The 26,188-nt window shown below is 43.0% G+C and overlaps 2 protein-coding genes across 3 annotated transcripts in view; one reads left to right on the forward strand and one right to left on the reverse strand.

The window, feature by feature from the left end:
* lama3 (laminin, alpha 3) overlaps nucleotides 1-14,524 on the forward strand; it is a 28,145-nt gene extending 13,621 nt beyond the window's left edge. Inside the window, exons 19-38 of the mRNA XM_085398614.1 lie at nucleotides 6,780-6,986; nucleotides 7,079-7,227; nucleotides 7,341-7,503; nucleotides 8,317-8,444; nucleotides 8,531-8,681; nucleotides 8,790-8,894; nucleotides 8,986-9,119; nucleotides 9,350-9,467; nucleotides 10,806-10,940; nucleotides 11,026-11,168; nucleotides 11,261-11,368; nucleotides 11,480-11,600; nucleotides 11,689-11,795; nucleotides 11,946-12,126; nucleotides 13,047-13,196; nucleotides 13,291-13,450; nucleotides 13,531-13,658; nucleotides 13,748-13,841; nucleotides 13,933-14,043; nucleotides 14,147-14,524. Coding sequence (XP_085254740.1) covers nucleotides 6,780-6,986; nucleotides 7,079-7,227; nucleotides 7,341-7,503; nucleotides 8,317-8,444; nucleotides 8,531-8,681; nucleotides 8,790-8,894; nucleotides 8,986-9,119; nucleotides 9,350-9,467; nucleotides 10,806-10,940; nucleotides 11,026-11,168; nucleotides 11,261-11,368; nucleotides 11,480-11,600; nucleotides 11,689-11,795; nucleotides 11,946-12,126; nucleotides 13,047-13,196; nucleotides 13,291-13,450; nucleotides 13,531-13,658; nucleotides 13,748-13,841; nucleotides 13,933-14,043; nucleotides 14,147-14,292 — 2,739 coding nt within the window. The 3' untranslated portion in view covers nucleotides 14,293-14,524. The remainder of the gene's footprint in view (nucleotides 1-6,779; nucleotides 6,987-7,078; nucleotides 7,228-7,340; nucleotides 7,504-8,316; nucleotides 8,445-8,530; nucleotides 8,682-8,789; nucleotides 8,895-8,985; nucleotides 9,120-9,349; nucleotides 9,468-10,805; nucleotides 10,941-11,025; nucleotides 11,169-11,260; nucleotides 11,369-11,479; nucleotides 11,601-11,688; nucleotides 11,796-11,945; nucleotides 12,127-13,046; nucleotides 13,197-13,290; nucleotides 13,451-13,530; nucleotides 13,659-13,747; nucleotides 13,842-13,932; nucleotides 14,044-14,146) is intronic.
* Nucleotides 14,525-17,058: 2,534 nt separating this feature from the next.
* osbpl1a (oxysterol binding protein-like 1A) overlaps nucleotides 17,059-26,188 on the reverse strand; it is a 33,889-nt gene continuing 24,759 nt past the window's right edge. Inside the window, exons 18-29 of one of the 2 annotated variants that reach the window (XM_085397783.1) lie at nucleotides 25,318-25,393; nucleotides 24,288-24,422; nucleotides 24,082-24,179; nucleotides 22,909-23,091; nucleotides 22,661-22,768; nucleotides 20,066-20,155; nucleotides 18,954-19,080; nucleotides 18,647-18,760; nucleotides 18,432-18,555; nucleotides 18,256-18,346; nucleotides 17,957-17,977; nucleotides 17,059-17,647 (exon numbers count right to left, since the gene is read on the reverse strand). In XM_085397783.1, the coding sequence (XP_085253909.1) occupies nucleotides 17,545-17,647; nucleotides 17,957-17,977; nucleotides 18,256-18,346; nucleotides 18,432-18,555; nucleotides 18,647-18,760; nucleotides 18,954-19,080; nucleotides 20,066-20,155; nucleotides 22,661-22,768; nucleotides 22,909-23,091; nucleotides 24,082-24,179; nucleotides 24,288-24,422; nucleotides 25,318-25,393 (1,270 nt within the window). In that variant the 3' untranslated portion in view covers nucleotides 17,059-17,544. The remainder of the gene's footprint in view (nucleotides 17,648-17,956; nucleotides 17,978-18,255; nucleotides 18,347-18,431; nucleotides 18,556-18,646; nucleotides 18,761-18,953; nucleotides 19,081-20,065; nucleotides 20,156-22,660; nucleotides 22,769-22,908; nucleotides 23,092-24,081; nucleotides 24,180-24,287; nucleotides 24,423-25,317; nucleotides 25,394-26,188) is intronic. The other variant, XM_085397784.1, reaches the window with a different exon arrangement.

The following is a 26,188-nucleotide window of genomic DNA, read 5'->3' on the forward strand; positions in this document are numbered from 1 at the left end:
GACTTTCATTATTAAAAGGAGCTAGCTATAGTGACAGATTTAATCTGTCTTTAATTTCAGAGAGGAATCACAATTTACACCAGGTTTCTTTACATGACATTAAGGTATGAAGCCTGAGACGGAATAGGGCCTTTAATCGACCCCTGTGGTACTCCACGGGTCAAAGTGGACGCTTTAGAACAAATCCTACTGGAAAAAGAACCGTTAATCAGATATGACTTTAATCAGTTTGGAGCAGTGCCATTGATATCACTACACTGCTGAAGATAGGAAATTAATATTTCATGATTCACTGTATCAAATGCAACAGTAAGATCAAGTAATATAAGAACAGATGAGTGATCAGCATTGACAATATAGAAGAGTCATTATAAACTCTCAAAAGTACTAATATATTGCTTAAGGCTGTTTCAAATTAACACATTATATATTAAGTGCTATGTAAGCACTATCCAAAGAGAATTCATTTGGCCTTGGAGTGTGCAGAGATTATCTTCAGTATTTCCCTTGTTTTTGGTGAAAGGAGGACAGAGCATGATAGCTGGATTGTATTTTGGCTTGATTCATAGACAAAGCTGAAAGTATTTTCCCCTCTGATCAGGAGTAACAAGGCTGCCAGCTATGGGAAACGGTTAGTTATGTCTATAACTTCTGTTCCCTGAAGGAGAGGAACGAGGTACAACACATAAGTATGGGATATCACGCCCTCGCGTGTCCTGGCTGAAGAAACCTTTATTCACGCCTTTACGGCAGATGACGTGTGATGACACGCGCAAGGCCCCGCCCGCACATATAGCCGCTGCCATCACCGTCATCCCTCAGTTCGATAGCCGCTCTTCACCGAGCCAACTGCTCAGTGGGGCCACCCTGTGTTGTACCTCGTTCCTCTCCTTCAGGGAACAGAAGTTATAGACATAACTAACCGTTCCCTTTCAGTCGATTCACTCGGTACAACACATAAGTATGGGACCTATATACACGCCCCGCAGAGCAGCCACCGAACCGGAACGGGACCACCACCTCCTTAGTGAGTGGTAGACCCAGCAGAAAGGACAGCATGAGCCACCGAAGGGGCTGTAACGTCCAACCGATAAAACCGCACAAAAGTGTGCGGCGACGCCCAATTAGCCGCTGCACAAATATCAGCCACAGGCACCCCTCTAAAAAGAGCCCATGAGGTCGCCATCCCCCTGGTGGAATGAGCTCCCACCCCGTGGGGCAACGCAAAACCTCCGGTGCTGTATGCCAGCGAGATAGCTTCTACAATCCAGTGGGACAGCCTCTGTCTGGACAGAGCTCTACCTCTATTCGGATTAGCGAAGCAGACAAACAACTGGTCACACAAACGCACATCCCGAGTGCGCTCAATGTAGGTGCGTAGCGCACGCACCGGACAAAGAGAATGCACCCTCCTCTGCTCCTCAGATTCAAAAGGAGGGGAGCAAAAGCTCAGCAACTCAAACTCCATTGAACTATAAGATGCAGGCATGACCTTGGGAAGATAGGCGGCATTCGGACGCAATACGACCTTGCGGCCATCAGGAGAAAACTGTGTGCAGGCAGGATGCACAGACAGCGCATGAAGGTCCCCCACTCGCTTCGCCGAGGCCAAAGCGAGAAGTAATGCGGTCTTATATGAAAGAAGTTTCATATCTACCGACTCAACGGGTTCAAACGGAGGGCCACAAAGGGCCTCCAGCACCAAAGACAAGTCCCAAGCCGGGACACTGGACTTAAGCACGGGCCTCAGCCGGCGAACCCCTTTCAGAAAACGCACGGCGAGGGGATGCGCACCTGGTGTCACCCCGTCAAAACCGATATGACAAGCAGATATAGCCGCTAAATAAACCTTGATCGTCGAAAACGAAAGGCCTTTATCCAACAGCTCCTGCAGGAATGTCAAAACATCCACAATAGAGCACTGAAATGGGAGAGTGTGGCGGTCCTGGCACCATCGCTCGAAGGCTCGCCATTTGTAAGCGTACAAGCCTCTAGTAGACGAGGCCCTGGCGCTCTGAATCGTCGCTACCACACTAGGTGGCAGACCCTTAGCAACCAAGTTTAACCTCTCAGCAGGTAAGCATGAAGGTGCCACAGATCCGGGCGCGGATGAAACACTTCCCCCCCCGCCTGAGAGAGGAGATCCCTGCGGAGAGGAAGCTGCCAAGGACTTGCTGCAAGCAGGCTGATTATTTCTGCATACCACGACTTCGCGGGCCACCAAGGGGCCACCAGGATCAGAGAGAGGGAATGCCGACGCACCCTCTCCAGAATTGGAGATATCATTTCCACTGGGGGAAATGCATACAGGAGCACGTCTGGCCATTGGTGCGCTAGCGCGTCCAAGCCCAAGGGTGCATCGTGGTCGATTATGGAGAAGTACAGGGGGCAGTGAGCATTCACCCTGGAAGCAAAAAGATCTATTTGCGCCTCGCCAAATAGATCCCAAATCTGAGCCACTATTGAAGGGTGTAACCTCCATTCTCTCACCAGAGGACCCCCCCTGGAGAGAAGGTCCGGCCCCAGGTTCAGGTGGCCCGGGACATGGGTGGCTCTTAGAGTCAGAAAATGAACACTGCACCATAACAGCAGAGAGCGAGACAGCTGCAACAGGGGAAGAGAGCGTGTTCCTCCCTGCCTGTTTATATAAGACACCACTGTTGAATTGTCCGTCCTGACTAAGACATGCTGGCCCTGCAGGACTGGACGGAAACGCTTTAGAGCTAAGAACACTGCTAACAGCTCTAAGTGGTTGATGTGCAGCTGGCGCTGAGCCGCGGACCAGATCCCTCTCACTGACGCACCCTCGCACAGCGCTCCCCACCCACTTAGGGAAGCATCTGTGGACACCACCTTGCGAAACAACACCCTCCCAATCCGAGAGCCCTGGTGCAGTAGCCCGGGCTCCCTCCAAGGACGGAGAGCTAGCATGCAAGACGCAGTTACCGGCAGCCTCCTCCGGAGGTGACGCGAAGCACACAAACGGTGAGAGAGAGTCCAGCGTTGAAACGCTCTCATTTTCAACAGCCCAAGCGGCACTACGGCGATCATAGATGCCATCATGCCCAACAAGCGCAATATCGTCTGGAAACGCAGTCTGCGTCCCAGCTGAAATTGAGCGAGGCAGCGATGAAACGCGGCCACTCTGTGCTCTGACAACCGTGCGCGGCTGGAAAGAGAGCATATTTCCAGACCGAGAAAAGCGATCTGTTGACCTGGGATTAGCGAGCTCTTCTGAAAGTTCACAGAGAACCCCAGTGTCTGAATGTGTGACAGAACCCTCGACAGCTGCGTCTCCGCCTGTTCTCTGGAGCAAGCCACGAGAGCCCAGTCGTCCAGGTAGGCCAAGATGCGGATGCCCCTCTTCCTGAGGGGCGCTAGCGCTGCCTCGGCACATTTCGTAAAGGTGCGGGGAGCGAGCGACAGCCCGAACGGCAGCACTAGGTATTCGTAGGCTACGCCCTCGAATGCAAACCTCAGAAACTGCCTGTGTTTCGGGTGTATAGCGACATGAAAATAAGCATCTGTTAGATCGATTGTCGCAAACCAATCTCCCGGGCCGACTGCACTCAGGAGCTGTCTGAGTGTTAGCATCTTGAACCTGTACGTTCGCAGGTACGTGTTCAAGACTCGCAGGTCGAGGATGGGACGAAGCCCTCCCCCTTTCTTCGGAATGACAAAATAACGGCTGTACCAACCTTTGTCCGTCTCCGAAGCGGGGACCACCCGTATTGCTCTCTTCTGTAATAGCGCCTGTATTTCCTCTCTGAGTACCAAGGCTGCCTCGGGGTTGACAATCGTGTTCACGACTCTTTGGAAACGAGGCGGCTTGACCCGGAACTGCAACCGGTAACCCATGGCAACGGTTTGCAGCACCCACGGAGAGGGGGCGCAAGCGCGCCACTGAGGGAAGTGAGCAGCCAGCCGGCTGGCCTGCAGCACTGACGGCGGGGCGCCGTCGCCCCCCAGTGTGTCTGCAGGGGACTGCATCCCCTGCCTGACCTGGCTCATTTCGCCTGCAGGTTGAGCATTTGAGATTGTTTGAGAGTAAACAACACTCTTTAGTGATTGCAACATGGGAACATGTACATTTATACATTTTGTTGGGTGCACCTTTTCCGGGGCATAACAATGAAAAACAGCGGGAACACTCGATGTGGTCGCTTGAACATTCAACACATCTGAACCGTGTGCAGGGGTTATGTGCTTGGGAGACCGCGATAGGGAAGTGCAGCGCCTTCTGGGGCTGACAACCTGAACAGAACTTAAGCGGCACCTCTTGTGCGGCAACAGAGGAGTAAGAGCAGCGTCTCCCTGCTGCCGGATCCCTTCCCCACTCGCAATCACAGCTAGGAGGGCTGAGGCTTCTTCCTCCTGGGCGTCGGGTCCCGTCGGGGGCCCGGGGGAGGGCCTTTGCCCCAGGCCGACTGGCGTGGAGCTCGGGCCGGAGTACGTGCTCTCGCCGGCGGCCCTCCCACTCCAGCAGTGGGCGCCGGTCTCTTGCCAGCTGTCAGAGGAGCGGCGGGCCTGTGAGAGCTAGCAGTGGGCTTGGGCTGGGGCTGGCGTCTGGGGATGATGTCGCGCAGAGCTTCCGTCTGCTTCTTCCTCAGATCGAATCTAGCCTGAATGGCTTCAAGTGAATGTCCGAATAACCCAGCCGCAGACACTGGTGCGTCCAGATACACAGCTCTGTCTCTATCAGGGACGTCGGAGAGGGTCAGCCACAGGTGCCTCTGCGCCACCACTGTCGAAGCCATCCCTCTGCCCAGGGAGAGCGCTGCACAGCGAGACGCACGGAGGATGTAATCCGTGGTGACTCTAACCTCGTTAAGAAGAGGTGACAGCGGGCTGTCCTCCGGAACCAGCGATCCAAGCTCCGCCAGGCACATTGCTTGGTACGTCTGGAGCATGGTGACGGAGCTCATGGCTCGAGCGGTGCCGGCCTGAGCCCGATAAATCTTCTCCAGCTGCGAGGCCGAGAATCTGCAGTGCTTGGACGGCAGAGTTGCGGGGCCACCGACACCATGGTTATGGGACGGGGCCAGATAAGCAGCCAGAGACGGCTCCATAGGGGGTGGGTTAGCTAAACCAGCTCCCTCGGCGCCGTCCAATTCCATGTACTGTCCATAGCCGGGCACAGTGACGCGGGTAGACAGAGGTTTGTCCCATGACGCTGTTAGCTCGCAGAGAAAGTCTGGGAACATGGGGAGGCAGTTTTTGGCCGTTGCGGGCTCCGGTGGAAGGAAAAAACCCGCAAACCGCGACAGCTTCCGAGCTGGTGGAGGAGAGGGCCAGTCCACCTGCAGCTTCTCAGCGGCACGGTGAAACAGGGAGAAAAGAGAGGTGTCATCGTGGCCGACCGGCGCAGCAGCGGCGGCATATTGGGTCGACAATGAGCTCTCCTGCTCATCCTCCGACAAACCATGGATGTCCAGGCCGATGTCCAGCACGTCATCGTCTTCCTGGGGAGCGCTGGCGGGCTTCAACCCAGGCTGAAGCCCGTCAGCGCTCCTGCATGGTTCCGGTCCGTCATCGGCTAACCCGTCAACGTATTCCATGTGGTCAGCCCAGCTAATCGCGGGGACATCGACCTGAAAATTTTCGTCTTCGGACTCGGACGAAGCCGGGGCTCCAGACTCGGAAAGAAGAGGGTCATGCCGTGCGACAGCCGAGCGTCCCAGCACTCTTTCCACAAACGTCACCCGTCTTTCCAGGGTCGAGCGTCGGAGCTGGCGACAAAACGCACAAGCTTCGGGCTCCGTCAACGCTCTCCTAGCGTGGACGATCCCCAGGCAGACAGGGCAGGCATCGTGCTGGTCGCTGTCGTGCAAAGAGAAACCACATCCCTGAGGACAGGGGCGAACAGAAGATTTCTGCTTTGCTCGCTTCGGTTTGGAGTCCATTCCCAAAACGCAAAGCGAAACGCTGCACAAGAAAAACTTGAAAATAGCGCTCCGCGGGCAGCCTACGCACCAGCTGGGCGGTGGAGGCTAACACCAACAGGGGCAGTTAAGCTAGGTTCAAGTTGGCAGACAACGGAGCTAACTAGCAGTAGCTAGCTAGCCCAACTCAGCAGAGGTGTTCTCAGCGAGGTGAAGAGCGTAAGAACTGAGGGATGACGGTGATGGCAGCGGCTATATGTGCGGGCGGGGCCTTGCGCGTGTCATCACACGTCATCTGCCGTAAAGGCGTGAATAAAGGTTTCTTCAGCCAGGACACGCGAGGGCGTGATATCCCATACTTATGTGTTGTACCGAGTGAATCGACTGAAAGGGAACTAAATTTTTGCACAGCCCAGACTGACATCTGTTGTCTGGAGGATCAACCAGGTTACAGGGTCAGCTACATGCGACTGCTCTCAGGAAGTTTTAGATAATCTGCTGAACACAATACGGCCTTAAATGCTGGTGCTGAGTCAAAAAGCTAATATACTTGGTTACATTTTTTTTTTTTGCTGAGTCTGACCTTTCAGAAATAAACAGACTTTACCAGCTAGAATTACTACTTGGATGGTGACATTACAATTATTTACATGTGGAAAGCTGCTTCATTTAGTAACTCTGATGCAAACATTCACATTGGAAATACCAAAAAACCCCAGAAATTCTGCTTGAGTTGGTGGAGCAAAAATAGAACTCAAAGTAGTGCAACCTTGTTTCCATTACCCCTAAGTTGTAAAAATAAAATAATAAATGTATGAATACAATAGTTTATTTTTTAAAAACACATAGATCATCTGTTTTTGTGACACACACAATTTCTACCGTCTCTTATCACAGCTCTCTCTTGGCACCACTTTCAATGGAAAGAGCCACATTGAGCTTCACCCTCCAAGAGACCTTGAGGACATTAAAGCGTTTACAGCTGTCGATCTTCTCCTCAATCGGCATCACAAAATCCCGGCTAAGTCTGATGTGAGACGAAAACGACACCAGGATGAACACAGAGATGCCAACCTGTTCGTTTTCTACCTGGGCAGCAAGAATGTGAGCGTGCATACCGGCCTACACAGGAAGCATGATGTAGTTTTTTGTTTTTTTCTTTAATATACCTTAGGTTTCTTTTATTACATTTCTAGGCTTCTGGAGACTACATTGGAATGGCTATCAGAAACACTGTGTTGGTTTGTGTCTATAAGTTGGGTGGAGTGGTTCATGAGATAGAAACCAGCCAAATAACACTCGGAAGCGTGAACTCCTCAGCCGTTGACAGAGTTATCTTCCACAGGTACTGAGTACATATGGTAGAAGTGTATTTTAAAATGAACATGGATTTGCTAGCTGAAAGTTTACATGATGTCACCAACATGTTTCTTATCTTCGTGCCAACAATTCCTGCAGGGTTTACCAGGACGCTGAAGTGAACGTCACAAAGAACTTCACGTCAAAGGAGCGTGTCAGTCTCCCTCCTAAACGTAACATCCCAAACACAATGACAGGCGTCTTCGACTTGGATCCAGGCAGTGTCGTTTTCTACGTGGGGGGCTATCCCGATTACTTCACTGTAATAAGTCTCTGCTTTCATTTCATCCTGCCTGCAAATTTATAGTGTTTAAAGGGGTAGAGAGTTGAAAGACGACTCAAAGCCAATTCAAACTCATTTAATAAGGTTGTGTAAAATTGTAAACGTTGCAATAGCAATGATAACTTTTGTATAACACACAAGCAAGCACACAGAAAGTTTAGACACTGTGTCTTTCATTTGTTTAGCCAAAGATAATGGGTTTTAAATAAAGGAAAAGCTAACATATAAAAACTAGTTTCCAGCACACACAGCTTCAGTTGACTTGATGGGTGGAAGAAGTAAAGAAAAAAGTACGGAAAAAGGTTTATTGTATTGTTTATTGTCAAGATTTTGACTCATGGGGTAACTCAACGTATTGCATGATTTTCTAAGTTTTCTTTGAAAACTATTTGGAATTTATTTGATGCTGAAAGAAGTGTTTTGATGGAAGCCATGATCTCCCAATTTTGATATGGATTTGATTTTATATATTATATCACTGTTTTATAGTATATATGACAATATTTGTTTTGTGGAAATAGGGTTCCATAGACTGCATGAATGACATACAACAGTCTTATTCAGAGACTGAAATTGAACAATTTAGTGAGAAAGGTACTTTTTGTGAAGAAGTTGAAATACAAAGTCCCTATCACAGTCTGTCATCATCCTTTTGTGGGAATGGGTTAATGAAAAATAGCTTAGAGCTTCTGAGCCCTAGAGAACAGGAGTGTACTCAACAAAATCATTTGCATTAGTAAATGACATGTTCACTTTTTCAGTCCAATTTTCAGTCCTCTTTTGTTCTCATAGCCTCCAGTGGAGCTGCGTTACCCCAAGTACAGAGGAGCCATAAAGCTCTCCTACCTGAATGATAATCCTGTCTGCCTTTTTAACTTCAAACATGCTGTCAATATGGATGCGAAACAGCACACTGTGAAGTAAGCATAAAACAAAAAATTAAAAATAAAGGTCGGACATTGTGTTGACTAGAAAAGGTCAAATAATGATTAAATTATGTGTTTAGGATTGCACAGGAAGAGGTGTCTGATTATTATGAAGGAAGAGGTTACCGCATGGCGTTCATAAAGGATCCTGACTGGAAAAAGAGGCGACTGTTCAGATTTCACACAAACAGCCGAGAAACAAATGCCTTGTTATTCTACATTGGAAACAACGTAGGATTTTAATTTTTGAATAGATGCTTGAAGCACTTATATAACTGCATGTTTAACAAAAAAACAAACAAAAAAAGATTTAAAATTCATGTGTTTCTTCTGTTTTAGGAGTCCTTTTTCTGTGTGTTTGTGGAGAGAGGCTTCCTTGTGCTACAAGGTCAACAAGCTGACAGAGAGATTAGACTTCGGAGTGCTGAAAGAGTGTCTCTGTTTGTAAGAACAACAATACAATTAGTTACTTTAAAAAACTTGAAAGTCTTTTTGTTAAATTCATGCCTTTCTAAGCATATGCTTCCTGTTTCAGGACACGCAGTTTGCAATTGCCATTGCAGATAAATTAATTGTGTACTATGGGCAAAATACGGTCTCCACAGATCACATTCAAACAGACTACATCAGTTATTACATTGGGGGTCTTCCAGCAGAGCTCAGAGAGAGGTAATGCAACACACGATGCTTTTAAAATCATGTCAAACTCAGCTTCCTCTGGGAGGGAAACAAATAATTCCCTACTGAAAGACTTACAAAAAAATCAAACCACTCTCATGACCATTACTATATGACATATAAATGCCAGTGCCAATGTGTGTGTTGAGTAGTCTAGAAGAAAACAGTATCAGCTAATCAAACTGACCTTTTCTATGAGCCTGTCTGCCTTTGAATCTCAGACACAACATCACAGCTGCACCGCTCAGGGGATGCGTGGATAACCTGAAAGCAGATGCTGAGATTGTCGAGTACAACAGGACAATAGGTGTCAGCAGTGGATGTCCAGTCTCCTCACTGGTAAGTCTCGGTCCGGGGCTCGGACCGAGACTGTCCGAGCCAGGGCTCGGACAGTCTCGGTCGTTGTGTCCTTGGGCAAGACACTTCACCCGTTGCCTACTGGTGGTGGTCAGAGGGCCCGGTGGCGCCAGTGTCCGGCAGCCTCGCCTCTGTCAGTGCGCCCCAGGGTGGCTGTGGCTACAATGTAGCTTGCCATCACCAGTGTGTGAATGTGTGTGTGAATGGGTGGATGACTGGATATGTAAAGCGCTTTGGGGTCCTTAGGGACTAGTAAAAGCGCTATATAAATACAGGCCATTTACCATTTACAAATCTGCATTAAAATTTCTCTCAGATGATCAGAGGATAGACTTTTTGAAACTTTTTTTTTTTTTTTAAATAAAAGATGGACTTAACCGCAGAGTCTGAGTAGTGAAGCCAGTGCAGAAGTGCACGGCACCTGCCTGGTTTCTAATGCACAGCAGGGGGGTAATTCTCCTTAGTCAGACTTTTAAAAAGTTTATGAGAAATTGTACCTACTTCTCACTTCATTTTAGCTCTTCAAGAACTTGTTGTTTTGATAACTTTGTGTCTTATATAATAACGCAGAGTGTTCCTTTTTAAAATTATGGCCCAATTAAGTATCTAAGTATGAGAATTGATGCCTGTGCAGCGGTGCTTCGAATGTGCCTAGTTTCTAATGCACAGCAGGAGGAAAACTCCTCATTAGTGTGTTTGTACCTGCTCGTACAAATGTACTTACTTCTCACTTTTAGATCTCAGTACCCCATCAAATTGTTGCCTTATTAACTTTGTGTCTTATGTAACATAGCAGCGTGTTCTTTTTGAAAATTATGGCACCATTAAGTGTAAAATAGATGTTTAATTGAGGCGCTTCACGGCAAGGTACCTTGTGATTGACAAACCCCTTATCTCAGTTTTCCAGTCAGAGACACCCCTCACTTAACAAATCCATGAACCATGATGAACCAATCGTTATTGTGAAGAATAATCATGAAGTCAGTAGCATGATGTGGCCAATATTAGCTATCACACCTACCTGGAAATAACAGGGGAAAAAAGACTGTAGCAGCAGTTTGTTTCTTATATTCATATTAAAATAATATAACTGTCACGGGCTTAAATTAGTTGCCAGTGGTTACTCATTAAGGATATAGTAGTGTATTCAACTTCAACAATAGTGCGCTTTATTACTTAAAAAGTTAACTTTTCATTTGTAGGTGGAAAAATGTGACATTTCCTATTTCAAAAGTCAATCTCTGTCTAGCTTTAAAACACTAAATGAATAGCCTGTAGACACAGGGGTTTAATACTAGTGTGTTTCTGGCTTGTGTATAGGGTGTTCGTGCAGCTACATTGAATTCGGCTCTTTCTGTCGATTCTCTGTTTGCCTGGGACGAACAGCCAGTGAGAGTCTCGTTAGGCTTCAGGAGCACAGGCAAGCGGGGCGTTGTTCTGAAGAGCGGCTCTCAGGTAAATCTCGTGTGCCACACTTTTTGATTTAAAAGAAAATCAAAAGGAAAATATCAAGATGACTTTAGTAGTACTCTCACTGCAGGGCTCCAAACCTGTCCACAATCTCCAGTTGTCCCTGGACGATGGCTTTGTGGTTTTTTATAGTTTTAATTATACCCTGAGGTCAAATGAAAGGTATAATGATGGAGTCTGGCATTACGTGTCTGCAGTGGGGAAGCCATCAGGGTAAGATCTGTCAGCTTTTTGCTGATACCTGGATTTTATTGCAATTAAAATTTAAAATCAGCACGTCGCTAATGTTGTCGTGATTTTCTCAGGCTGCTGCTTAGCATTGACAATGTAAATGTGAGTCCGGCACATTCAGACCAAATCAGCATGCAAAGAGGAAAATTCAAAGGCTGCATTGCTAATCTTTATACAAGCAGGTTTGTTATACATTCTTTCAGTTGCTTTATAATATATCTCACAATATATATCTGTTTATTACAATAACACGATTCAATTTTGATGAAACAAAATCTCCTCATTTCACACAGGCTGAGTATTTTACCTGCTGATCTAAGCTCATTATCGCAAACTGGAGACATTATCTTTGGTCAGTGCAGTCAGCCTCCCCCACCGCACTCCACAATGAAAAGGCCCCAGACGCACAACCTTGTAAGCACATCAAACTATTATTTTTTTCAGCTCCCCTATTGCTGGATAATGACATAGTAACAGCAGTCATTTTTCTGCTGTGTGTCAGATTACGACTCCAGCTGGCAGTCAATGTAGACCCCAGAGAGCATACCAACTCTATGAGAAAGACAGCTGGGTCAGTTACAACCTCCCACAAGAAAACCTTAATTATAGGTAAAATACTAAAACCTGAAAATTATAATGGCATTTTCCATGACTGGTTTGGTTTGGTAACCTTTAGAGTGCCTCGTCAAACCTTCATCCAGCTGTGAATTCATTCATAAACATTTAAAGGGACTTTGTTCTTGTTCTCATGTGTCTCAGGCCTCACTTCTCTCTTGATATCAATACCAAATCGTCCAAAGGGCTCATCCTCCATGTCGCAGGAAGAGGAGCCGTCCCCCTCCTGGCTCTGTACATGGCCAACGGCAAGATCAAGATGTCACTTGGTCAAAACAGAATCATCCAGCACAAGGAGAAGAGCAATGATGGCAACTGGCATAGAGTTTGTAACCAAGTCTCATTACAAATATTAAGTGATAAAAGCAGCAAAGCTCTAAACATTGGACTCCTGATTTCAAAGGAACAGTTGCAGATATATGGGAATTTCGGTTGCTTATCTCACATAGATTTTATCAGCAGTAGGATAAAACTAGAAAACTAGAAAACCAGCAAAATGCAAGTCAGACTAATCGGATTGAACAAAGAAGCAAAAGAAACACAGGAAAAAGGCAAACACTAAGAAACATGAGGGAGGAGACGATATCTCTAAAGAGGAGATCAATGGAACAAAAAAAGGTAACCAAAACTAAAAGAATAAACAAAATAAATAATAAAAAAAAATAATAAAGAAAAACAATAATTAATATTACTACTGTTGGCAGCTGGGCAGCAGGTATCTTTCATTAGAGCAAACAAATATAACCTTTACAGCAGCACCAATTAAGCTTTGATTGGATGACAAAAGTGTCTCACAGGCAGAGAAAATATATATGTTATTCTTCTCAAAAAGTAAATGTATTTATTTCCCTAAACAACGGGCAGTGCCAAAATGAAGCGTTAAGGATTTAAATGGTGCAGAAAAGAAAATTACTGATATCAGAAAGCTTCCAATGGGAATTCAAACACCGCTAACAAGAAATATATATACAAAATATATAAAATACATTAAAAAAAATAATGACATAGTGGGCAATTACATAATGGAACTGATTTTTGAAAGTTTGTTGGAGCATAAATGGAAAGCAGGAGGAACAACTAATTTCTAAATCACTTTTATCATAAACAGTCAGGACATAACTCTTAATATGCAGGGGAAAAAATGCAGTAATTCTTTTCTCATATCTGTGTGTCATATCACAATCATATCACAGTGATGGTGAAGCTATATTCTGTGGATGGCTGAGTTTGTTTGCGTGTGCGCAGGTTCAATTCAGCGTGGAGAACAGCACTTTTCATCTTCTGGTTGATGGGATCCGTGTGACTGATGGCCACTTACCAAACAATGAGGGATCATCTTTAGACCTGCACAACCCTGTGTATCTGGGAGCTGGTACAAAAAGCAACAACACTAAAGTCTGTATCAGACTCAAGCTATGGCAAATATTTTCCCACATCTTTTTGTTTGCACACTGACCGGCTTCTCTTTTCTCTTCCTGTCCTTTATCAGGGACACAACATCCCCACAGACAGTGTTATCAGCTGTATAAGGGAATTCAAAATGAATGATGTATTTGTTGGTGCAGCTGAGGTGAGCCACAAAGCCTTACCGTGCTTTCATGGGCTTGCAGAGGAAGGGACATACTTTGGTGGCGGTCACATCGTCTTAGGTTTGGCCTTGTATTTCAAAAATCTTGATGCTGCTGTGTTTCAATCATCCGCACACTCATAAAGAACATTTCTATTCTAGATAACTACTTCACCGTTGGCTCGCACTTTTTGTTGTCCTTCAAGCTGCGCCCTCAACACCTCACGGGTCTTCTCTTCCACGTTCAAAGTGATAAGACCAGCCTTAATGTGTTCTTAATGGAAAACAAGGTAAAACCTCTCGCTCTTGTGACAGCTAATTGGGCAGCAATTCAAAAGAAAAGCTGCATGAGATGACAAAATATGTTATGTTTTACCAGGTGGGCGTCAAAGCAAATGATGGTAATGGAGCTGTTAGTGTCTCAGTAACACCTCGTAAAAGCCTCTGTGATGGAAAATTTCACGAGGTTACAGGTAGGAAATCGTGTATTAAAAACATTCAAGAACGTGAGTCACATGTTGATAGTTGTGCTTTTAAAATTCTTCTGTTATTGTTGTTTCTCAGTCTCCAAAAAAAGGAACGCATTCCAACTAGTGGTTGACTCCGTGTCCAAGGAGAAAGCAGGCCCCAAATCCACGTCATATTCAACGGCCCTGGAATCGCTTCACATTGGGGGTAAATCCATGAACCGCAGGGCATTATATCTTTCAGAGAGTTTCAGCTTTTTGTCGTATAATCTGATCAGAATCTCTTTGTGCTTTTTCCTTTCCTGAATTAGGGACAACAAATCAAAATGGAGCCCCTGTGCCTTCACCTTTTGTGGGCTGCTTGCGAAATGTGAAGCTTAATGGAAAGCCGGTTGCATTTGCGAAAGCCTCCAGAGTGGTCGGTTCAGTGAGCATCAACAGATGCCCCGCAAACTAATGAAATACATCATTACAAACAGGGATGGGAATAGTAAACCTAGTTAGGCTGAAATCAAGCAACAATTTTTCCAATCTAACGGAATTGTATTTCTCTAAGCTTCAGTTCCTTTTTTCCACCACGGGAATGTTTTCCTGATATTTGCTCATTACAAAGCAATGACGCCAAACTCATGATAGCGAGTTGTAAATCACCTGCAAGCTTATTTTCTACTCTCCCTACACTGTTCCAGACGCATTGATATTAAAATAGTCGCCCTGAAGCTGAAAACCTGTTACGGTCTACTTTTATTTCCCCACAGAACACCGATAAGGTGAGAAAACTGATAGAGACTCAGTTCAATGCAGCCACAACACCATCTAAGAGCACAACAGCAAAATTTGCCATAAATTTAGCAGTGGATTTTAAACAAATCCACCCCAATCCCATCTATTAGCTGCGCTAATCACCCTGCCTCGCAGCAAGGTCTTGCGTTTGAATCCCGAGACTCTGTGGCTGTTCCCCATGGAGTGTGCATGCTCTCCCCATGTCTGTGTGGGTTCTCACCAGGTACTTTGTCTTCCTCACACATTCCAAAGGCATCCATGTTATGTTAATTGGTCATTCTAAATTGGCTGCAGGCGTGAGTGTGAATGGATGTTTATCTATCTGCGTTAGCTCTGTGATCTGTCCACAGTGCAACACACCTCTCACCCAATGACACTTGTGATAAGCTCCGGCATTACCATGACCCTGACTTCCATACACTGGAGAAAATAGATGAATGAATTTTAAACATCTGATATATTTATCTGTCGCAATATCAGTCGCTTCACATTAACACAAAACCTTATTAATCAGTATAGGAACAGACAGGATCCATAAGAAACAGCATCAGTTCATTCCCGCGTTTAAAATTAAGGTAAATATTACATACACACGCACCTTACTCATACTAATAGCCTTAATTCTGCCCTACGTTTGACCAATAGATGGAGTGCTTCCCTTCATGTAATGCGAGGTGTTAGTTCACATTTACTCTCAGCTGGTGATGGCAGCAAAACATTACCAAGAACTTGAAGGTGTCAAGGTTCAAGTGAATGACATGGATGGATTTCCCCCCACAAATTGCTTTTTATTTTCTGTCTGTAGCAGTAGTGGTAGTTAGCACACACAGGCTTGAAGACTGTATTCTGCCCTGTAATTCAAGTGCACTGTAAAGCTGCTCAAGTCATATGAAATGAAGTTTGTCTTTTTTGTTTATTTTTATTTTTGCCCTTTGATATTACTATACAGTTCACACACATAGAGAGTGGGTAACTAAGTACAGAAGAAAATATATAGTTATTATTTATAGTGTAGTTATACTTTTATTACGAAAAATATGAATAAGATCACTTTAAATGTCTAATAATCTGCTCTACGTTTAAAATAAGTGAGATGTCATAAAAAGTAATAACAATAAATGTACAGCAGATTATTTTAAATGATACTAAACACTGCAGTCAATTACAATAATGTGTAACAGATATAAATATAAATGTAAGTATATTCTGATATATTTGCAGTTCATCAATATGCATGTGAAACTTTACTTTAAATGGTTGGCTAATTAGAAGTGACTCATAGAGGTCATTAAATGAGTGACAGAATATTTTAAATGTCTAAGAAATAGTCATAAATTATTCTAAATGTGCAATATGTAAATTACTACACATTCAAGCGGGCTGCATTAAATGACTAATCAATTAGGGTTACAAATAGATTATTATATAGGCAACAGATGACTTTTAACAAATAACAGTTCATTGTGAATTAGTATAGTACAGTTCTAGTATTGGGACCCACCCAGTTTGCGTTGTCAGTGGTTATTTTGCCCCTTAAAGTTGCTGGATGTCATCAAATTGCTATGGTTTATGGGGTGGCTGTAGGTCAGGAGGTTGAGCAGGTCATCTGCTAATTGGAAGATTGCAGTTTGATCCCTGGTTGCTCCAGTCAAATATCCTTGGCGTTAGCCCGCATCCATCAGAGTATGAATGTGTGTGAATCTTAGATAGAAAGCACTTAAGCATAGAAAAAGTCTGACTCTAAATTTTCTTTTCTCATTACTCATCTTTTTCTAATTTACATTTTAAACATTTTCAGCTTTTTTCCAACTTCTTCTCTGTGTGATTGTCAGCTTTTAGCAGTTCAGCTTTTTTGTTTTCATGTGCAAATTTCTGTATTTTTCATCTCGTTCAACATTTTTAACTTAAAATTCAGCAATTAATTCATTTCAATGCATACATTCAGATTCAAGCATTCACACTGCAGTTTCTTCAGAAAATGCACTTTCTAGTTTCCCCTTAAAGTAACCGTATGGGGGCACGATTTATTAAATATCCATCTATTCAGATTCTGTTGAGGCCTAGCATTAGATGTGTGTGTTCACTTTATTTACAGGTGGCTGTGGACCATCACTGTAGAAAGCTTCATCTCTGCTCAAGTTGAAGCACTGAACTGGACTGCACTGTATTTGTGGCCCATCCCCCCCAAAATCTTAATTTTTGCTGAGTAAAATTATTTTCTTTTTGTTTTTTTTAATGTTAGTCTCTTTTCTGTGCTCAGTCAGTTGCTCAATAAGCTTGCATGACTTCGCCCTCATGTCTAAATATGGATATTCTGGCTCAAAACGCAATCACAGTGGCCAAACTGCCATCACTGAGGCTTTGCTCATGGTTTATATCAATCTATGTCTTCAGCAGTCAGAAAAAAATAAACACAAATAATAAAAAAATCATATTAGTCAGTTCTTAATGTATCTTTATAAGGTTGAGACTAATACAGAAAATTTACAGTGGGTTTTGTTCTGTAATCTTTTTTCCTTCACAAAGCAAAATACAGGAGAAAATAATCACAATCCACATTAGACGAGTAGTGGGTTTTCGAGTGCAATGCGAGTCCAGAGCGAATGTAAATAACATGAGGTCACTGACGGCTGGATTTATGGAAAGTATATACAGATATACAACTGGAGACAAAACACTATTATGAATATTTAAAAGAAGACAGGTGGACAGTAAAAATCACAAACCCTATCCACTGTGCTAAAAGTCCATTTTAAAGAAAAACCTCTTTAAGTCAATGCAAATGCTATACTGTCAAACATTTCCTGCACAGCTTCACCTCCATAAAGTAGATTAAGGCCACACTGTTTAAGTACACTTTTTTCATATTGCTTGGTCTTGTAATTTTCCAATAAAAACAGTTCATGCTTTGTGCAGAGAAAGTCCTTTAATAAATGTCCGGCATCTGGCTGTAGGCCCTGTTCCAGTATCCACCACAGAAGAGCCAGTCCTGGGAACTGGTGTGGGGATTTTGCCCCTGTTGAAACCACCTAAAAAACACATCACAGAAATATCAGCATTCATAGATCCCAGCAGGGCGAGCCAAAACTGAATACAAACAAGAGAAAGTGAGAAAGAAATGTATGATTCGGAGGGAAGATGGGGTGATTGAGTAATTGCATTTGGTGCCATTAAGAGGAGCTGCCATGCTGGTGGAAGGAAAAGCGGATTTATTAAATTTGTCTCTATCATATCTGGATAGAAAATACACACAGTGGTAGATAATTTAGAGACTCAGATGTGTTAAGGTCACGTGATCACATCAAACATTTCGGATGCGAACAGCGAACAGCTCTAACCTCGGGCCAAGGGCAGGGCTTCTTAACGTCAAAGCGAGGATGCAGCAGAAAAAAAAGACAAGTGAAGATAAAATGGAGATACAACTTGAGCTTTTTCAGCACACAAAGTATGACACCATATAGATAAGAACTGTTAATTCATTCATACGCCATGAAAACTTCATATGAGGTAATAGAAAGGCAATGGTATTTTATCTGCACTAACAAAGGCTGATGGTTTAATATTGCCTGGAATTAGTCAGTCCTGCATGGTTTCATGTTTACTGCGTCAAAGTATAAAGAAAGAAGAACAGTCTCACCTCGCCTTCCACTCTTCATCCGCTTTGGAGCGGTTTTTCCGAGCAGCTCGCTGTTTTTCCTCGAGTCGCTTCTTCTCCTCGCTGGCGAGATCTATCAAAATATTTGACATTTTTTGAGGAAGCAAATGAAAATTTCCCCCCAGTTTCAGTTTAGGTTAAGTACCACCAATCATTACCGATGTCACCGTTCTCCATGGCTCGTATGTCCGGTCTGAGCCTGCAGTCAGTCTGAGGGATGACTCCCTCCATCTCCTTATGCAACTCATTCAGCTGCATCGCAAAGCATGTGAAGTTGTACATCTGCAATTAAAGATTGCGTTTGTACGTTAAAACATTGGATTTCTTCTAAGAGTACCCAATAAAGATCTAATGGTGCATTAATCAGCAGGACCTGGACAGAGTTAGCTGGTCTGGGTGCTATTTTCCACAGCAGCTGGCTGCCAGGAACCACCTCCACAGTGTCTGCAGGTGGTGAAGGAACCTCCTCCTGATCCTCAGCGCAACCCTGAACAGCACGACAAACACAAATAATGCTGAACAGACAGATGAGCTCCAGCCAAGATGCATCATTACAGAACGTGTTAAATATGAACACTAATGATCTCGGTCGCTTGCCATTTTTACCACTGGATGATATTACTCATGCAAACATCACAACAGTAAAGTGAAGGGATTCCACAGTGTTCAGTAATTCATACCGCATTGCTGCCCTTCTTGTCCTCTGCCCCTTTTTTGTTGTTTTTCTTGTGTGCTTCAAAGGCAGATGGGTCAACAACATAGAGGCACTCTGTCCACTTCCCATAGAGAGCACACAGCTTCTTTTTGCTGTCAAACACACACAGACTTCAGAGGAGTTGTTGTAATTTCGTGAATACGTACTCTAACCTTAACCATAACCACACAAACACACACGAATGTCCCGAGGCACAAACACTAGTAATGATTTCAGTTGTAATGATTTTTTTCCCCCATTCTGTTTTTAGTGTCAACATAACAAAAGCTCAAAAAAAGAGAGAAAAAACCCACACAACACTTTTGCGAGTGGGAGACTTCTGGAAATGTAATGTTTTGAATGAAACCAAAAATCTAGTTTTTGGCCTGGACATCACGTTGAGATAAAAAACAACAAGAAAAAACACAAGCTCTTCCCATCTTCTTGCTTGTTAGCATCTGTTATTGCTGCACATTATTTATCAGCATATAAATCTGGTCTGGCTCTTGTGATCATGCACACTAGTTATGTTTACGATGACTCACTGGATTTGCTTATCCTCCATCTTTAATCGAACTGCCCCCGTTTTTGTTTTTACCGTTTGCTGATTTTAACCGCCTCTCCCACACTCGAGTATTTTGACTTTTATTTTGTCAAAAAGGCAATTAACACTGCAATGAGCTATTAACCATATGAATTGTTAAGTGATTATTTGCACAATGATTCAATTTTAAAATAGGTTGATACTACATTTTGTAGATCCTAATTTACAAATGAAGCACCTTTAAAAAAACGCTGCTTATTCAGACATATCCACCCAAACATATGGGGAGGGGTGGATGAGGGAAAAATTGATAGTATAGGCAGATAAATAAGCTATCTGACACTCACTGTCATTCCATGTAATATGGAAGAAAACTAATGTTTCACAGTGTCCTATGGTATGTTTCAATGTGTGATGTAGATTCAGACTTAAAGGTTAAAGAGAAGGCATTTTCTCCCACTCTCACATCACTATTTTATTCAACATTCAAGACTGAAATCAGTCTTCTCTGCAAAGACGGCTCATTATTTACATCTCTGAACATCTTGCTCTACCTTTTATCCAGAATATATCCTTCAACTTTGTGTAGCTCTTTTCCAAAAAGGCCACATGGTTTGAAGTTCAAGTAGCACCTTTCACCAGTTCTAAGTGAAAAGAGAAACAGGATGAGTCACACAAGACTTCCTCATTTGCTCTGTCTGTTTTCTTCAAGAGCAACGCTTCCCCAAAATATTTTATCAGTTGTATCTAGGGTTGCCAACCGTCCCTTAAAATACGGAATCGTCCCGTATTTCGAAACAAAAGTACACGTCCCGTATTGAGCTAATAAGGGACGCACTTTGTCCCGTAATACAGTGAGAATCAAAAGTAGTCTATAAATGTTTATGGAATTAACACTTTGTTTGAAAACATAATTCCCAGCCCCTCTCCTGCTTTGTGACCAATGAGCTGACAGCACACTTATGACAATTCGAGTATGACAATTCAGATTACCGCTCATCTCATTGGTCGAGGAAAGGTCGCTTGCGGAGAAAATACCGGAAGACAACAGATGACCACAACAAGAAGCATGGTCAACAGGGGAACAAACGCCGACTCTGCGGTGCAAGTCTCGGATGACAGTACACCTAAAGCTGGGCAGACACTGTGCGATTTTTTCAGTCACGTTATTCAGCTCCTGCTCAAACTGCACGATTGACTCACAGGGGTTAGACGTTCATAGGTCACGATGCAGGTCTCACACTATACGGCCCGATGCTCTGATGCGACCTGAGTGCTCACACTGTGCCTCCATAAAATGAAGGTTATAACAGAAAATCTGTCGCTCTCTCTCTCTGTCTTTCACTCACACAGACACACCACTACCATCAACTTTGCTAAATTGCTAATGAAAAACATTGATCAGGCAGCTGTGATTGAGCAGCAGTGTAAATCCAACTATTTTCACGGTTGTTGTGGTCGTGATAATTTTGTGATGCCACATCGAAAAGGCTCGGATGAGCTTTCCAAAGTTCTACAAGTTGTGCCTCCATCGCTTGTGTCCAGATCACACGCTGCACAGCCGTGCTGCGCCGTCTTTTTCACCAACGTTTACGTTTGCGCGTGAGCAGTGTGAGCGCCTGTGGTGACACCCTCACGAGCGATTGATGATCGGGAGCTGGTCGTGAGGTGTTAATCACTTCTCGTTACCCCACGTATACTACACGACGCACAATGAAGGCCAAAATCGGTCCGATCACTCAAAAATCGGCTCAAAATGGGCCAAAAATCGCACAGTGTGAGCCCAGCGTTAGAGCAGCAATGTTTGTTCCCCTCAGAGAAAGGGAAGAATGGGAAAAGGAAAACACCTGGCTGGAAAAAGTTAATATGGGCATGTGCAGTGAATATCAGCGCTATGTGGCCAGAAGTGTGATAATATAATTTATTTTGTGTAATAAACAACTGCAAGGATAGATGATTACAACAAATAGATGACTAATACATAAAAGTAATACATAGATGAATAATGATGATGAGTTATGATGCGTAATCATGGGAACAAGCGGGTTTACAAACAGGAGCAGCTGATTAGCATTAGAAAAGCTGAAATAATACCTCAACTGAAGCCAATTGTACTAAATGCACTAAATGTGCACTGTTACAAGAATATTTTTCTTTCTATTGTTTTCTATTATTTTAAGTTAAGCAGGACAGAGTGCTTTTAAAGAAAGATTTACTTATATTCTCAAAAGTTAAGCATGACAGGCTTCTGTTTAAGAAAGAGACCTGTTTTACTGTGTTAATGTTGTCATTTTGAGCTAAAAATAAATGGCTAAATGATCATTTGTTTCACATGTGTTCATATCACAAAGAATAGAATATGCATCTACTTAAATCAACTTCAAGTCAAATGGTTAAAAAAATAATTTCACACACAAAAAAAGAGCTAGAAAATTCACCACACTGGGAAGGGTGAAGACAACTGGGTCGCCCGGCCCTGGCCACGAGGTGTCCCTTATTTATTTTTCAGGGAGTTGGCAACCCTAGTTGTATCACACTTTTTCTTTAGCCGTAATTTGAAACACATGATACTTAGATATTAGGTCAGTGCTATGTGTTCCTTTTCATGGCTGCATGCATTGTGTTATAATGGAAGCATGAATAAAAGGAACACGTTATTAAGTAGCGTAGCTTAGCTGGCTAATGAAAGAAGTGTTTGATGTGAAACATCATGGCTTGAGGCCACTTTATTTTCTTTACTTGCCTTTATCTAAGAAAGAAAAACCTCTGTTATAAATTCCCATGAAAGTTAATGACAGCATTTTAAATCTTGTAACACAAACGTCAGACTGCTCTTAACAATACAACATAAAACACAGTTCTTTTGTTTGGTTGGCTAAGCATTGTTTCAATTTAACTTTACTGCATGTGCCAGTGATAACAATGGTTTCATTTTGTTTTTCATGAAATAATGTAATAAAGACCAAAGGCTGCTTCCTATTTGATTATCGCACATTAAAACATGTTTAAAATGCAAATGCAGACAGTATAACACTGTGAATCACATTTCCCTTTATTTCTTTGCCTTATTTTAATTAAGACATTTTAATGCTTCAATAATTCTCAACAAGTACTTTATGTACAAGCATTTTACATGCTGATCCTCTTACCTGTGGTTGACCACCTCCACATTTCCATACTGTTCAATCCACAGCTGACCAACAATGATATTGTGAACACAACATGTGGGATTTGTCCATGTGTAGGCTTCATTGTGCCTGGAGGGAAAAAAACCAAAACAGTTTGGCACAATGTGCACTTTCAAAATGGTAATAGAAAAGGCGATAGGCGAATTGGTAAAAGGATAAATATTGATACAGGTAATATTTCCTTTTTAAAAACAGCTAGCAGCTCTTACTTGGGCAGCTCCAGTGTGATTGTGCCTTTCGGCTCAGCTTCCACACTCTTGCCCCAGAACTTGAGTTTGGGATAAATAGAGCCATGAAAAACAAAGTCCTGCTTCAAGCCCTCAGCATGGAAGGCGCTGACCGGAGGGTGATGGCTCACCTGCTCTGAGATGAGCCTGAAGCCCAGATCCTCCCTGAAATAACCAGGGACACAGCTATGATGAATGGAGGCATTTGAAGACAGCTGTGTATGTTTGGTAAGCTGCACAGCAGAATTTAAGAACTTGTTGCTAGATAAAATACACTCAGTGGCCACTTTATTAGGCACACCTGCTCAACCACTTGTTAGCACAAATATGTAATCAGTCAATCACACTGAAGCAACTGTGTGCATTTAGGCGCACGTGACCTGCTGAACTTCAACATGGCATGATCGTGGGTGCCAGATGGGACTGTCTGACTGTGTCGCAGAAACTGCTCATCTACTGGGATTTTTTTGGCCCAAAACAGAGAAAACATCCAGTTAGCGTTAGCTCTCTGAATGCACAACATGTCGAACATTGAAGCAAATGGGTTACAACAGCAAAAGACCACACCAGGTACCACTCCTGCCAACTAAGTTTAAAATTCCCACAGCCAAAATTGGACAATACATGAATGGAAAAATATTGTTTGGTCTGATGAGTTTCCATCTCTGCTGTGACATTTGGATAGTAGGGTCAGAATTTCGTGTAAACAACACAAAAGAATGGATTCATCCTGCATTGTATCAACAATTCAGGCTGCTAGTGCTGGTGTAATGGTGTGGCAGATATTTTTTTGGCACACTTTGAACAATGTTTAAACTCCACAGCCTACCTGAGTATTGTTGCTTACTAATTCTAGCTCTTTATGACCACAGTATACTCTCCTGGAAGCAGAAAATGGGTAACGACCCTATCACAAAGCTCAAATTATCGCAAGCTGTCTTTTTGAACATAAATAATCTGAAGTTAAAGTGGGATCTGATCTGCTATTCGCAATATGCACCTAATATAGTATCCAGTGAGTGTATTTTGTTAATTATCATCATAATTAATATCCTACACTAAAGACTGGGTACTTCAAAATGTTTAATTGCAAAGATATTGCTCAGAATTTTTCATACAGTCAGGTTTGGACATGATCTGGACCAGCTCACTTACCTGACTAGTTCATAGGTTTCTCCCAGTAGAGGGTTGAATGGTTTACCTGTTCGCTCCCACTGGGAGGCCACAGCGGACACTGCAAACGCAGCCACACACTGCCACAGTAGATAAAAAACACACACCAAATCAGAGAAACTAAACTAGAAGCAAAAAATTGTTAAGCTGTGCCTGTGGGCAGTTTAAGTAGAAAACCTATGAACTACCTTCATTCTCTCAATAGAATCTGAAGATGCGTTGGCCTGGTGAATGAGGTACGTGTGCTCCATGTACTCTGTGAGACGCTGCAGGAAGCTAAGCGGCTCGTTGAAAATCACTGGCATTGTAATCTTGGAGAGCTCCTGAAAGGGACATCAAGGAGAATTGAAGGACAAGGTTTCATTACAAAGAGGAAATAAGGTCTTTTGACATGGCAGTGCTCCGAGCTGCTGAGTGTTAAAAAGGATCAGTGTTTGGTCGTTTGGTACATACAAGCATTTACGTTGCTCTGGACCAAAGTATCTACCGCATTAAGCTGAGTATTTATTGCTGTATTTACTGGTAATAAAAGAAAAAGCTTCAGAAAATTCTTCAAATAGAAGAGTGACCTTGTGAGATGAAAGTCATCATGATTCATGAATACCCTGACACTTAACCTGAGACTTTCAGAATATGTGATTTTTTTTGCTTGATCTCCCAAGTTCTGCTAGGAGTAGGTTAGTTACACAGATGTCATTTTTTTTTTTTTATAAAAAAGGGTTTGGAATGATGTTTTTGGCTACTTGATAAATATAGAGTCATTCTCCATTAGCTCTTCTGGCCTCTATTTGGAATTTAAGTAGCTAAACGCTCAACTATTGTCACCACCAGTTGTCTAGCTTTCTTCTTCTTCTCTTTAGTGCTGAGAAAATAGTGTACATTGTGTTTTTTTTCCACAGCTGCTTTCTGCGGTGCTTGGAAACTAAACCTAAGGGTTGGTTCAGAGCTGCAGATTTATAATACAGTCAATTTAAGTTTAGTGTGCACTAATGCAGCTTAGGCTAAAAAAATGTATTTGTTTTTGCTAGTATCAGGACATAAATCAACTTACTGGCAAACTATCGGAAAAAGAGTCACCACAAGTGTAACTAAGTGTTGTCTGCACCTGCACAAGGCTATTTTGCATGACAAGACCATAAATACCAAAGCAGTGGGTGGAATGATCCTCGTCATCATAATGGATGGGCAATAAAAAAAACTCTAGAAAACCATTCTCACCATTCCAATGCAGTTCCTCAGAATACTCCAAATGCTGAAGTCATTTCTCGAAAACATTGGCGCCGGTAAGCTTGTCCTAAAATGACAAAATTACAGTACTTCTAAAAAGTGTATGTGATGCTTTCATTTTGTTCTAATGCACTAAAAATATTCCACTGGAGTAAATGTGCCAGACATACAATACCTGCTGCAAGCATCACATCAAGTGAATATAGTCAACAATAGCCTAATGTATTATGTGACACACTGGAACAAAGCCCAGACAGACAATACCAGCAGCAAAGGTGGTTAGCAGGAATCATCCACCAGCAGCACTTATGTCCTGTCTGTCTCAAACTGTCTAATAAGGTGTGCAGGCTGGAGATTCGTTTAAAGTACAAAAATAAAATGTAAAAACTGAGGCGTTAGCGTAATGATGACATTTAAAAAATCACCCAAATAATGTGAACCGCACTCCCCAGCTGCCCGAGGGATCAGCCAACAAGGGATCATACTGCAAACTGATTATTGCATTACACTGTGACCTTATCAATATTTAACGGCTCCAACAGAGAGCGGAGTCCTTTCTATACTACAACTCCTTCTTGTGCCTTTACCAGGCTGCCCATGACTCTAAATTATTCACACGGTGAAGTGGAAACACCTCAAGAAGTTAAAAAGATCACTGAAAAAAAAAAAAAAAAAGGACTGTTCGAGTGGGTTATTAAATATCTAACACTGCATAGGTCTAACAACAATATAGATTTGATGAAAATAGGCTTATGGAAAAAAGATTATAGATTATAGTGGTAGTAGTAAAGATTAAATGAGAGTGATACATTTAAGAAAAAAACCCTCAAATTTCTCAGAGAAAAACTTTTATACTTTTGTG

This window comes from Rhamphochromis longiceps, linkage group LG23 (assembly GCF_057381845.1).
Source record: "Rhamphochromis longiceps isolate RC_006_pf linkage group LG23, R_longiceps_female_GT1.1, whole genome shotgun sequence".
Classification (NCBI taxonomy): Eukaryota; Metazoa; Chordata; class Actinopteri; order Cichliformes; family Cichlidae; genus Rhamphochromis; species Rhamphochromis longiceps.